Source organism: Panthera onca, chromosome A1 (genome assembly GCF_046562875.1).
Source record: "Panthera onca isolate mPanOnc1 chromosome A1, mPanOnc1 haplotype 2, whole genome shotgun sequence".
Classification (NCBI taxonomy): Eukaryota; Metazoa; Chordata; class Mammalia; order Carnivora; family Felidae; genus Panthera; species Panthera onca.
In genome coordinates, this window is record NC_138339.1 from 162,117,617 (window position 1) to 162,130,794 (window position 13,178).

At 41.1% G+C, this 13,178-nt stretch overlaps 1 protein-coding gene across 2 annotated transcripts in view; it reads right to left on the reverse strand.

The window, feature by feature from the left end:
* The window catches only part of MYO16 (myosin XVI), a 611,293-nt gene that overhangs the window by 283,868 nt on the left and 314,247 nt on the right, over nucleotides 1-13,178 (reverse strand). For both annotated transcript variants that reach the window (XM_060636706.3, XM_060636705.3), the window contains exons 13-14: nucleotides 10,636-10,763; nucleotides 4,637-4,742 (exon numbers count right to left, since the gene is read on the reverse strand). In XM_060636706.3, coding sequence (XP_060492689.3) covers nucleotides 4,637-4,742; nucleotides 10,636-10,763 — 234 coding nt within the window. The remainder of the gene's footprint in view (nucleotides 1-4,636; nucleotides 4,743-10,635; nucleotides 10,764-13,178) is intronic.

Below are 13,178 nucleotides of genomic sequence, written 5' to 3' on the forward strand. Positions count from 1 at the left end.
TATTCATCTCCTTAATCAGACTTTTCTTTCCCACAAGAAGTACTGGCCCATCCCTGAAATGTACAAAGTTTCACTGAACCTCTGTGATGTTATATTTACCGTCGATTCATATACATTCATTAAATACTTGTATTTAATTCCCACTTGTACACCAGGGTGCTGTGCAAGAACTGTGGGTAAGTTTTGAGAATGCTTTGAACACCAAATGATACTCATCCGGATTGTAATTTAAAGGAAGCCCAAAACAAGAAACAAACAAACAAAAAAAAACCACCCAGCATAACTGATATAAGTTTAAGCCACACTTAATCCTGGGCGATGTTACCTTATGAGGCTAGGAATCACTTATTTATGACATCCTTAATTTGCATGAGAAATGAATAAAACAACAAACAAGTGAATTAGAAATGGTTTTCCTTGAAATTTGCATGGATATCATAATATTGATTCCCAGACGCTAACTGATTTGGAAGAGTTATATCTATCTAAAGAAATGCAACTTAGAATGTATTTACTTAAGCTAAACTGCGAAGCCAATTTACATAAAGTAATCTAGAATGCACTTTAGAAATTGCACAGCCTGCTCTTTCCAGAAGGATCATTTTAATAAATGATTGCTTTAGTCTATAACTTACATTGAGGACCACTGTTCCTTGTCATTACACTTAGGCCAACAGCTCCTGGTATTCTGTTAGTTAACCTGAGTCTATTTGATAACTCTTCTTTAGAAATTCTCTAACTCTGCTGTCTGTAGCAGTATAGTACAATATGTGAACATAGATAATTATGGTATCCTACCCAAGTCAACCCAAAATGTTAAATTATTTTGAGCTGTGCTGTACAATTATGCAGGTTCTCAGTATATGGTTTGAGCTTAATAAATGGTTATGAGTTAGTCATTAATGAACACATATGTCACCATAGATATTCTTCACAAAGAAAGAAATCTCCAGAATCAGGTGTAGGTTTGGGAATCCGTAAGAGCAGATTTAATTTCTTAAGGACATCTTTTTCAAAAGTCGAAAATAGGAAAAAAATTACATTGACCTATCAATTAAATATACATTCTTCTCATTTCTTTTAAAACTATTTTTTTTAATTTATTTGTTTTGAGATATAGAGAGCAAGGAGGGAGACGCAGAGAGAGAGGGACAGAGAATCCCAAGCAGGCTCTCCGCTGTCAGTGCAGAGCCTGATGCGGGGCTTGATCTCAGGAACCACGAGATCATGATCCTGACCTGAGCCAAGATCAAGACTTGGGTGCTTAACCAACTGAGCCACCCTGGCAACCCAAGTTCCTCTCATTTCTAAATGAGGAATCAGATACTAAAATTTCTAGAATATTGGGGCACCTGGGTGGCTCAGATGGTTAAGTGTCTGACTCTTGATCTCAGTCAGCTCAGATCTTGATCTCAGAGTCATGAGTTCAAGCCCCACATCGGGTTCTGCGCTGGATGTGGAGTGTACTCAAAATAATCAATCAATAAATAAATAATAGATAGATAGATAGATAGATAGATAGATAGATAGATAGATTTTTAAAAATATTTAATGTTTTATCTATTTTTGAGCAAGCACAAGCAGGGAGAGGCAGAGAGAAAGGGGAAAGAGGATCCAAATCGGGCTCTGCACTGACAGAAGTGAGACCGATGTGGGGACTTGAACTCTTGAACAGCAAGATCATGACCTGAGCTCAAGTCAGGTGCTCAACCGACTGAGCCACCCAGGTGGTCCAAAACAAAAATTTATTTAACAAATAAGATTTCCAGAGTATTTTCACGTGCATGGCACCATGGCAGATATCCCTTGGCCCACAGCGATAAGTTGAAAGGGAATGACAGAAAACCAAATACAATCAGCACAATTCTCACAGGGTGATGGGTTTCTACATCTTTATATAATGTGTGAACTTTTTATTTATTTATTTTAAATGTTTATTTATTTTTTAAGAGAAAGAGAGTGGGAGAGAGGCACAGAAGGAGGGAGATACAGAATCCGAAGCAGGCTCCAGGCTCTGAGCTGTCAGCACAGAGCCTAACACGGGGCTCAAACTCACAAACCGTGAGATCATGACCTGAGCCGAAGTTGGATGCTTAACCGACTGAGCCACCCAGGCGCCCCAAACGTTTCAACTTTCAGATGGCTTTGTTTTAGGGAATAATCTAAGATAACAGCAGCTAAGTTTTTGCTCCGATTTAATCAGACACTTTCAATATAAAGTCGCAGAATGAACAGGCAGGTGTCTTTCTGCAAATACATGCCTGGCAAGGCCGGTGCAGGGGTGATTGTGGAGGGGGAGGCGTGCACCTGTCAGGTGACACCAGCACACTTCCCACACCTTGCTATGAAATGTGCACCAAGAGAGAGGGGACTGGAACCACACTGTCTGTCATGTGCATGACGCACAGCACACGCAGCAAAACCTACGGGGTCCCGATGATGGACAAATGGTTTATCCATATTAAATTCATTTGCTATGTTTAAGTAAATGAATTGAGGTGACTTGGGATAATTAACTGTGTCTTAGGTATGCTGAAAATAACTTCTAGATATCTTAAGCATGTACTCTTTCACGTGCCACATAGTACTTGAGCTCCAACTGTGTGGCGGGCTCTAAGACGGTGTCTCTGAATTCAAGGGACATGCGCATGTCAGCCACTTAAGACATTGTTGAATAAATGAATGAGGGACAGAGGCCACATGGCCCAGCCTGGGGGGATACGTGTTCAAAGGTGGCTCTGGCAAGAATAGGAACAGGGAAACTCTATGAGGCTGGAGAACAGTGTTACCAGGTCAGATTGTCGGGATACTGTGATCATGGGTGAAGCAGGGAGAGGCTGGCATTGAGGCCAAAGCCAGGTTTCCAGTGAGGCAATGAGAAAGTGATTGTGCCACTTATTTGATGGGTGGCCTGGGAGGAGAATGCTGGAGAAACCTGGGAGCCCCTGCGTCCAGCTCTGGCCGTCTTAGGGACGCACACTGTGGGATATCCAGGAGGGCTGCTGGGCAGGGGTCTATGTGGAAAGAAGGGGAGCTGGTGGGGTTAGGATGAGGCGTGACAGCACATGGAGGGGACAGAATCATGGGATCGGACAGCATGAGGAAGTGCAGAGCATAAGACCCCAAGGCCCCTAAAGTAACAGGGCACACGTAAGGGAGTCTTATTTTTGTCTCAAGCATAGAATAATCATCATGAACTTGGGTTATTCTAGTTATTTCCTCTACAGTAATGAAATCGGAAGGCTAGCCCTGCAGGTGGAGACCCCCAGGGCAGCACACTTTTGGGTTCTGATCATGTCCCGATTGGTTATTGATGGGCTGTCTTTCCACCCACTAGGGCGTCTGCCTAGCATACGTGTTCCCTGCAGGATCCTTCTAGCAACTCTTTAGTTTGCACTTCCCCTCTACTGTGGCCAGGGAAAACCTGCTAAAAATACCTACCAGGACTGTGTAAAAACAAGACACAGTCAGTGGTGAGCACCCTACAGGTGTATCCTTGGGTAAAATTCCCGAGCTTTATTGTGTGAAATTTCTGACCTTTATCTTCGCGGCTAATAGGCCTTTCTGGTTCCTCCTTGAACCCTGGAGATATTTTAGGCGGATGAAGTATCACCACAAGGAGTCTTCAAATAAAAGCAGGTGTTACTGAATATAACTTAAAATCAGTTTTAATTGCGTGAAGGGAGTCAAAAGTACAAACTCCCAGTTACAAGGTAAGTCAGTCCTGCAGCTGTAACGCACAGCATGGTGGCCACAGTTGGGAAAACTGCAGATTTGAAAGATGCCAAGCAAGGAAATCTTAAAAGTTCTCATCACAAGAGAAAAAAATTTAACTATGTGGAGCGATGGATGTTAATTAAAAAATTATAGTGATGATCGTTTCGCAATACATGCACATATCAAGTCACTACGTTGCATACCTAAAAATACCACAACGTACATCAAACAAGTCAATATTGGAGATGAACTTTTATTACCTGCCCCTCAATAGCATTAAGCTTTCTTGTTATCAGTTCTTTTTTAAAAAATGTCTACTTATTCTTGTAAGAGAGAGAGAGAGAGAGACAGAACATGAGCAGGGGAGGGGCAGAGAGAGAGAGAGGCAGACACAGAATCGGAAGCAGGCTCCAGGCTCCGAGCTGTCAGCCCAGAGCCCGACGTGGGGCTTGAACTCACGAGCCGTGAGATCATGACCTGAGCTGAAGTCAGACGCTTAACTGACTGAGCCACCCAGGTGCCCCTCTTGTTATCAATTCTTTTACATACTTTGAAACTTCACTATCACCTCTCAATAGTCCCCCACAAAATGTGCTAATCGGGCCAATCCCCCAAAAGTGTCTACACACCGAGTGGCACTTTCTATGTGAACAACAGTAATCTCTAAGTATATTACATGTTTTCAATCCAACTATTCTGAGCAACTATAAAAAAAGAGTATGTATGTTCAAAATATTTTAAAATAAATCTCGAATGGCATTAATTTGCACCAGGCCTCAATCTTCTTTTTCTTTCCTTTATTTCCACCAACTTGGACCAATTAATAGTCAAGCTTATGGTCTATTATGATGTTCCCTTTTATTCACAAACTACAGGTGTCCCAGCTCAACATATTCTCTGACCCAAACAAGAAACTTACGTGCTTAAATTTGGAATCAAACATAGGCCTGCTGAAGCCAGATCTGCACATCAGGTGTCTCGTTATTTGTTTGCTGGCTTCAGACTTCCCCGATCCTCTCTCTCCACTGCCAGAAAACAGAGAGAAAACTCAAGTTTAGCATCTTGGAGAATGTAGCCAACAATTCAATGAGCAGCCATAATCCTGATACAAAGGTGGTGAGGGAAGGACGGAAGAACCTTTCCTGAGTGTATGGTATCATCTAACTCTTAGCTTTGATTTGCTCATCCGAAATATTTAGTACATGTGTACTCGGTCACGTGCCCTCTGTCGTTCCGGACGCTGAGGCAGCATATGAATTTGATGAACGTCTGCCATCCAATGTTTTGTGCTCAGCTTTGTAAATGAACGTAAGTGAGCGGGACCCCAAGGGACGGCCTCTACAGTGAGGATGCATGTGTCCTGGAGCAAATGGCCTTGTAAAAGCTTTCTGAGCCTCCCAGGAAAGACATTCCTTGGCCAGAGTTGACCAGGAGAGTAAGGTGCCTGGCACACGGCAGATCCTAAAACGGCCACTTGCCTCTTGAGGCTTCTGTCAGTCTGACGTTTCACATTCTCCATTTTCCTTGAATCCAGGAAATAATAGTAACCAAACTTGTTATCTGTAGTGACATTTTTGATGTTTCTCAAAACTCATCCAATTTCTATAAATAATTGTACTATATTCCTGACATGAGAGGATAGAGGATTATATAAAATTCCAATACAGTTATTACTTACTAAATACCAAATGGTCTAATACAAAATAAAGTGGTTAGTGCTTCCAGATAGAATGCTCAGGAAAAGTCTTTACTCATCTGATAGCTTAAAAATTAATATATATATATACATATATATATAGCTCTTTACCAGTGCTTTTTTGGGCTTCTCCCCTGATTATTTGTACTAATGAATTGGAGGAAAGGGTGTTTGCCAGAAAAGAAGCTGAAATGTATTTTTTTATCCAAGTCTCCAGCTGCTAACAAAATACTTCCCTTCCCCGCATCCGCGCCGACCATAAATATTTTAATGACTTTCAGAACCACCACTCTGGCAGCCTGAGGGGAGCAGGTGCCAGAGACCCACATAAGATAAGGAGCTCCTTTCTAGGTTCAAGGACATTTGCTTGGAACCTTCTAATTTCAGAGCAGAAACAATTTAGATCACTTGTGATTGAAATTTCACTTCTACCCTTGTATTCGCTGTTATAAATTGGATGGTTTATAAACCTTGATTTTGTAGAGATTCTGCTCACATTTACGCAGGGTTGGATCTTGAAAACACCATTTTCCTTTTAAAAATGGCGCTCGTTCTTTCAGATGAAATTTACTAAGGGCCTACTATGTGCCGGAGTCTATGCCAGGCTGCAGAGCTCAAGAGGTGCATCCGTGGGCAATCTGGGGGCCGTCATCCATCATCCGGAATGCTCTCCAATGAACACCAAGCACATCACGAATGCATACTCAAACTGCAATGGAGCACAGCAAACAATGTGCCAGCAGGTGGAAGAAACCAGGGAGGACTTTGGGGGGTAGGCTCATTCTTGGAGAAAGGGTAGCGGAAGGCAGCCTTCACCCAACATGAAACACTCAACTGGTTCTTCCGCAGCATCTATTCTGAAAGCGGCAACAGGTGGTGCATGGACGATGGTGAACGCAGCTGGCAGTCTGCACAGCTGGGAGGGTGTGCGGCTGCACTGGAGGTCACGTGAGTGCCTTCCCCACTCTCGCCACTGCGCATGCTCTGTCACTCCACGTGGGGGTAGAGAGAATGATCAATTCTCTTACCTGGCCAAAATCACTAGCAATTTCAACCATCTCATAAAATCTCAAAATGGGCATATTTTATTGAAACGCTGAGTAAAATACAAGGAAGTTTAAAAAAAAGGATACAGCACAGGGCAGGGTAGGATATCATATTGCAACTAAAAATCCTAGCATGATGTGTTCAAGAAATATCCCTTGATCTGAAAACCCAGTATATGATTAAACTAGAAACTTGATGGAGGATTTTGGGCGGTGCCAATCACGGACCCATAGAAATCTGAAAGCTTATTTGAACAGCCTTGTCTGCAAAACCTGCACATGACAGAGGCAGACCTTATTCTGCTAACTTCACAAGTTACTTCTATGTTCAGCTTATAACATTAATTTGGATTTGCTCAACACACTGTTAGGATAATGGATTTTTGTCACATGTGCTCTGATAATTAATTAAAACCATCTATCAAGCCTTCAGAAAATTAAAGATAAGATTGATTATGGTGAACACCAGACTCTCAGTTATAACCCACGACAAAGATCTGAAAATTATTAAAAACTGTTTCTCAAGATGAAGCTTTGTGTGCTAGAGAGGCCTATAATTATCAATCAAGTGAAAAATAAAATTGAAATTTGAAAATAAAAGTTAGAAATTTCTGCTCTAGTCCTAAGTTATAGGACATGTATTCCAGGAATATTTGCATTTTGATCTCCAAATCTTAAATTATCCTTTGTAAATGCTGGTTATGAGACACAATAGACTCTTGGCTGTGATCTTTTCTTTCTTTTTTAATTTATTGTCAAGTTAGCTAACATGCAGTGTAGTCTTGGCTTCCGGAGTAGATTCTCATGATTCATCACTTACATACAACACCCAGTGCTCATCCCAACAAGTGCCCTCCTCAATTCCCATCACCCATTTTCCCCACCCCGCCAACCCCTCCACCCACACCAACCCTGCTTGTTCTCTGTATTTAAGGGTCTCTAATGGTTTGTCTTCCTCTCTGTTTGCATCTTATTTTTCCTTCCCTTTCCCTATGGTCTTCTGTTAGGTTTCTCAAACTCCACATATGACTGAAATCATGTGATATCTGTCTTTCTCCAGCTGACTTATTTCACTTAGCCTAATACTCTCCAGTTCTATCCAAGATGTTGCAAAGGGCAACATTTCATTCTTTTTCATTGCTGAGTAGTATTCCATTGTGTGTGTGTGTGTGTGTGTGTGTGTGTGTGTGTGTGTGTATGCCACATCTTTATTCATTCATCAGTTGATGGACATTTGGGCTCTTTCCATAATTTGGCTATTATTCATAGTGCTTCCCTGCTCTTCTAAACAATGTATTTAGTTGAGTTCTAAACTTACTAATTTTAATGAATTAGTATAATAAATGCAGAAAGCCTTTATCGTAGTCAAGACAATCAAGGAGGTAGAGAAGCCATATAAAAACATCAATCCTGAAAGAAGAGGATGACTAAAATAGTAAGTCCCTGTGATCACACATTTGTTCTTCACTTCTTGAAACCTGAACAGGAGTGCCTGGGTGGCTCCGTTGGTTGTGTGTCCAACTTTTGATTTTGGCTCAGGTCATGATCTCATGGTTCATGAGCTCGAGCCCTGCATTGACCATGGTGGACCCTGCTTGGGATTCTCTCTCTCCCTCCCTGTCTGCCCCTCCTCTGCTCTCTCTCTCTCTCTGAAAAATAAATAAATAAATAACCAAACAAACATTAAAAAAGAAAAAAACCTGAACGAGGAAAAAAAGTTTTTTCAGAAAGACTGAAATACACATGGCATTATTAGCCTTTAAAAATGTCCCAAAGAGGGGCACCTGGGTGGCTCAGTCGGTTAAGCATCCGACTTCGGCTCAGGTCATGATCTTGCAGTCTGTGAGTTCGAGCCCCGCGTCGGGCTCTGTGCAGACAGCTCAGAGCCTGGAGCCTGTTTCAGATTCTGTGTCTCCCTCTCTCTCTGCCCCTCGCCTGCTCATGCTCTGTCTCTCTCTCTCTGTCTCAGAAATAAATAAACGCTAAAAAATTTTTTTAAAAAATAAATAAAAAATAAAAATAAATAAATAAATAAAAATGTCCCAAAGAAATACTAATTCTGCAGAATATTAGCAAGTCCAACTGGAAAAGCAATCCCATGAGGAAATTCATGTAGAAAGCACTGGGTTAAAGATAAATGGGTTTTTATTGAGAAGGGCACCTTTTGGGATGAGCACTGGGGGTTGTATGGAAACCAATTTGACAATAAATTTCATATTAAAAAAACGATAAACGGGTTTCTTTACTAAAAGAATTTGCTAGATACTATGAAATCTGTAGCAGGCAGACTCCCAAAGGATATGATTCTTTGGCTCCTCAGAGCTTCACTAAGACCTATGCGTTTCAAAAGAATTAAGCAGATTCAATAAAAACTTAGGAAAACCCACGGATTTGTGCCCGGCATTTTAGGGAAGGCTAGGTGGGCTGTCAGAAGCCTCCTTGAGCAGGCTGCAGGGGGCAAGCCACGCACTGGTGTCTGGCTGGGAGAGTGGGGAAGCTTCGTTCATGCCCAGAAGCCAGACTATGGGCTCACATCCCACATACAGCATCCACTGGACCCTAGACTAATTAATCCACCATTTACTAATTCACACTATTGGGCTCACATCCCAGATTCACTATTTACTGATCACGAGGCCCTAGACTAGTTACTCCTTATAATACACAGTCACCTGACCCATAAAATAGTGATGCTAAAGCTATGGGTAAGGCAATACATGGAAAGTACCCAATGGAGGGTCTGGCACTATGTTCTCAATACGTATCAGTTGTTACTACTGCCCACACTATTATATACTCCCCATAATCTAATGGGTTTTTAAAAGTGTTCCCCTTTTCATCAAAGTTACACTAGAAAACCCAACAGAGCAGATAAAAATAGAGTTGCTTGATTGGAGGATGGCGGAGGCCTCCCCTGCTGCCGGTGCCCCTCCCATCTGGGGACACTTCAGCACAAGTGTGAAAAAACTACTTGCATGCTACTTTGAAAATCAGAACATTGAAGTTTGCAACCACCAATCATACACTCCACTGAACTTTTGACCAAAGTGATAATGTAAAAGTATATAAATAAGTGCTTATTTAAGTATTTAGGTGTCTTTTGGGTTCTATGCAGTTGTCCATCTTTACTCACTTCCATTTCACTTTGAGGAGTTATGGAAAGCTTTATCCACACATTTGTTTCCAGTCAACACTACTGATTATAACTCACGCAAAGCCATGAAGGTTACAGAAGTCCCCTCTGGTAGAATTTTCTCCTAATAAGAAACGTATTTCTTGGGACACCTGGGCAGCTCAGTCAGTTGAGCAACCGACTTTGGCTCAGGTCATGATCTCAAGGTTCATGAGTTTGAGCCCTGCATTGGGCTCTGTGCTGACAGCTCAGAGCCTGGAGCCTGCTTCCGATTCTGTGTCTCCCTCTCTCTCTGTTCCTCCCCCACTCACACTCTGTCTCTCTCTCTCTCAAAAATAAATAAAGGTTAAAAAATTTTTAAAAAGAAATATAATTCTCAATGCAGATCTTGTTTTAATACCTAAATAATTTTTAATCATTTATCAGTACATAATCACATTTCACCTCTACTCTCTACTTCTTGTGGTACTTGTGTGTATGGAGGAGTGGGGGGAAGAATTTTTGCTCTGATGTAAATTACTGTCATGAGCATCTGGTAATTTATGAGCTAATGCTACCATTATGTTTCAGTATAAAATACTTCCGGGTATATACTTTGGGTAAAATACAAGCAAACATAAATACCCATATGCTTTTCCCAAATGTGGGAAAGCCCACATTTGTAAGGTAATAATTTGTATTTTGTATTTGAGCAGCACCACATTTTGTGAACCATGGTTTGCTTACAGCAGGTGCCTTTCCTTCCCCAGGGTTTCTAAGGCTTGAAAGCAAAAACACTCTGGTTCTAAGTAGTAAATCTTCCAAATGAATTGAGTTTCAGGTTAAGTTTGTTGGTATTGATTCAGCCACACTTGGGGCTATTTCTAATAACAACAAGGTCTCTCCTTTGTAACGAGTCAAATGTACTTATTGCCAAGACATACTGGACTGCCGGGTGCTGAGGAAGTAAATAAACAGAAACCACGAGAAATGAGGACAGCTTGACCGCCAAGCCTCCAGCATGACGCCGAGCATCCATTCGGCCAGGCGCGGGGTGCACTCACCTGAGAATGAAGCACTGGGACCGCTGCTCCTGGAAAAGCTGGTGGAAGGCCCTTTCTGCACAGGAGAAGATGTGAGGCGGCAGGGAGGAGCAGGGCTGCCCTGAGCTGCTAAGATAAAGCTGGGAGACCTGCAAAATGTGTGGGACACAGATGTCTGTGAGAAGGCTCCAGCTCGTCTACCTCAGGACACAGTGGACTTCTTTCCAATACACAAATGTGACACAGTCTATTTTTGAATCTCATTTGTAACTACAAAACGTCTGGGAAATTATGCTCTTTCAGCACGTTTTAAGGGTTCACCATGATAAAACAGGGGCATATCCTTGATCCTGAATTACTTGGTTCACAGGCTTGAAATTATTCTGCTGTCCTTAAGCAGAGCAACTGACACAAATCCAGTTTAATAGACACCCACGGAGTAAGCTGAACCTGGGCTAATTTACATCAAATGCAATGTCTCTCGGCGACATTTCATTTCCATAACATAAGATAGAAAGGGTTTTTAATCCGAATAGAAAGCAGTTGCAGTTGAAACACAGAAGAATCTACAAATTTCTCAGAAAAACAAAAATTAACTTAATTTCAGTGACACAGTGATTGATGAGGATTGCCATGGTTCCAGTGTTTTTAGTCCTTTTGAGTTTCTAGTAAATTCTGCTACATTAGAATTAATCATTAAATGACAGGGAGGTGTCTGAGCTATGAAGAAATAGCATACTTATTTTTTTTTATTTATTTTTTTACAAAGTAACTTCCCTGTAGCCTCAAGGATATCAAGGTTGGGAAGTTCAGGAGAAGATAGAGGGATGAATCCAGACAAGACAAAAGGGCCTAGAGGCTCAGTGTGCCTGTCCTGTGATGGTGGCCTGGGTCTTGGACTCTGTGGGCATTATGTGGTGATGGGAAAGACCTGAATGAGGCACCCTGACTCGATGGTCACACTGCATCAGGAGCAATTTCCCGATTCCAATGGTGGTATGCGGGTTACACAGGTGAATGCCTTGGTTTGCACAATGTTTGGAAATGCACAAGGCATATACTCAAAGTTGATGGGACCCCATGCCAGCAAATCATTTGAAAATGGTTGGGGAGAAAAAGTTGTTTGTGCTATTTATCTGCAAATTTTTCATATGTTTGAAGTTATTTAAAACCATAAGGGAAATAATTTTTTTAAATGGACTAAATGATCTACAGCTCTAAGAAATAATTGGATGAATCGCACAAACATGATGTTGAGTGCAATCTATCAGACACAGAGAGAACACTCTCGATGATAAAGTATAAAAACAGGTGGAACTAATCTACACTGTTAAGAAGTCACATGCCCTTGGCAAGCTACTAGTGATTGCAGAAGAGTGAGAGTGTGGCTTCGGGAGAGCCAGAAATGTTCTGGATCTGAGGGCTCATGAAAATGTATCCATCTGGACACTTATAAATCCATGAGTACTATATCTCAATAAAAACTCCAAAAAACCCAAAATCTGTAAACACTCTGGTTCGGGTGCAGAGACCAGAAAAAGAGATCAGTGGAACAGACTAGAGAACTCAACCCAAGCCTACACATGGGTGGGGATTTGGGGCACAAAATGGGCTGTTTCATGCATCAGTCATATAGGATAGTGTTCAAAAAACCGATATTAGTAAAGGAAAAAAAACACTGATCTCTAGCTCATGTGATATGTAAACATGAATTCCAAATGCATTTAAGTCCCAAATATAAACAGCAAAACATAAAACATTTACACAAGTAAAGAGAATAATACTGTCATGATTTTGGAATAAGTAAATACAGTTCCCAAATACAAATTATAATGGGAAGGATGACTTAATATCACAACAGTACATGTGACAACTGCTTTTCTACCACAAACATCAAACATACAGTAATGATGATAAAAGTCAAAGACAGAGAGGAGATTAAGCTGTGCATAGAATCCATATATTATCCATGTCTTATAAATGACTCCTACAAATATATGCCTACAAAGAAAAACTGGAAATAAAATTGAAAATTGGACAAAGAATATGAACAGAAGAGAATAACTAATAAACATGAGAAAAGATCAGTAACTCTGTTATCCAAGAAAGTCCCATTTCAAACAGTAGGGTAATAGATACAAAATACTGGTAACTTTATCAATGGCACAGTAATAATAATAATAATAATAATAATAATAATAATAATAGGGGTGTCTAAGTGCCTCAGTCAGTTAAGCCTCCAACTCTTGATTTTGGCTCAGGTCACTATCTTTCAGTTGTGAATTCGAGCCCTGCATCGGGCTCTGTGCTGACACCTTAGCAGAACCTGCTTGGAACTCCCTCTCCCTCTATCTTCTCACCCCCCCCCCAAATAAATAAATAAACATTCAAAACAATAATCATAATAATAACAGTAATAATGGCTTACACTTGATGTGTGCTTGCTACTGTTCTAAGCACTTCATACTTATTCATCTAATTCTTGTAGAAATTACAAGTGGGGTATGAGAATCCTCTCCCTTTTTACAGGTGAGGAAACTGAAGCAAAGAAGTTAGCGACTGGT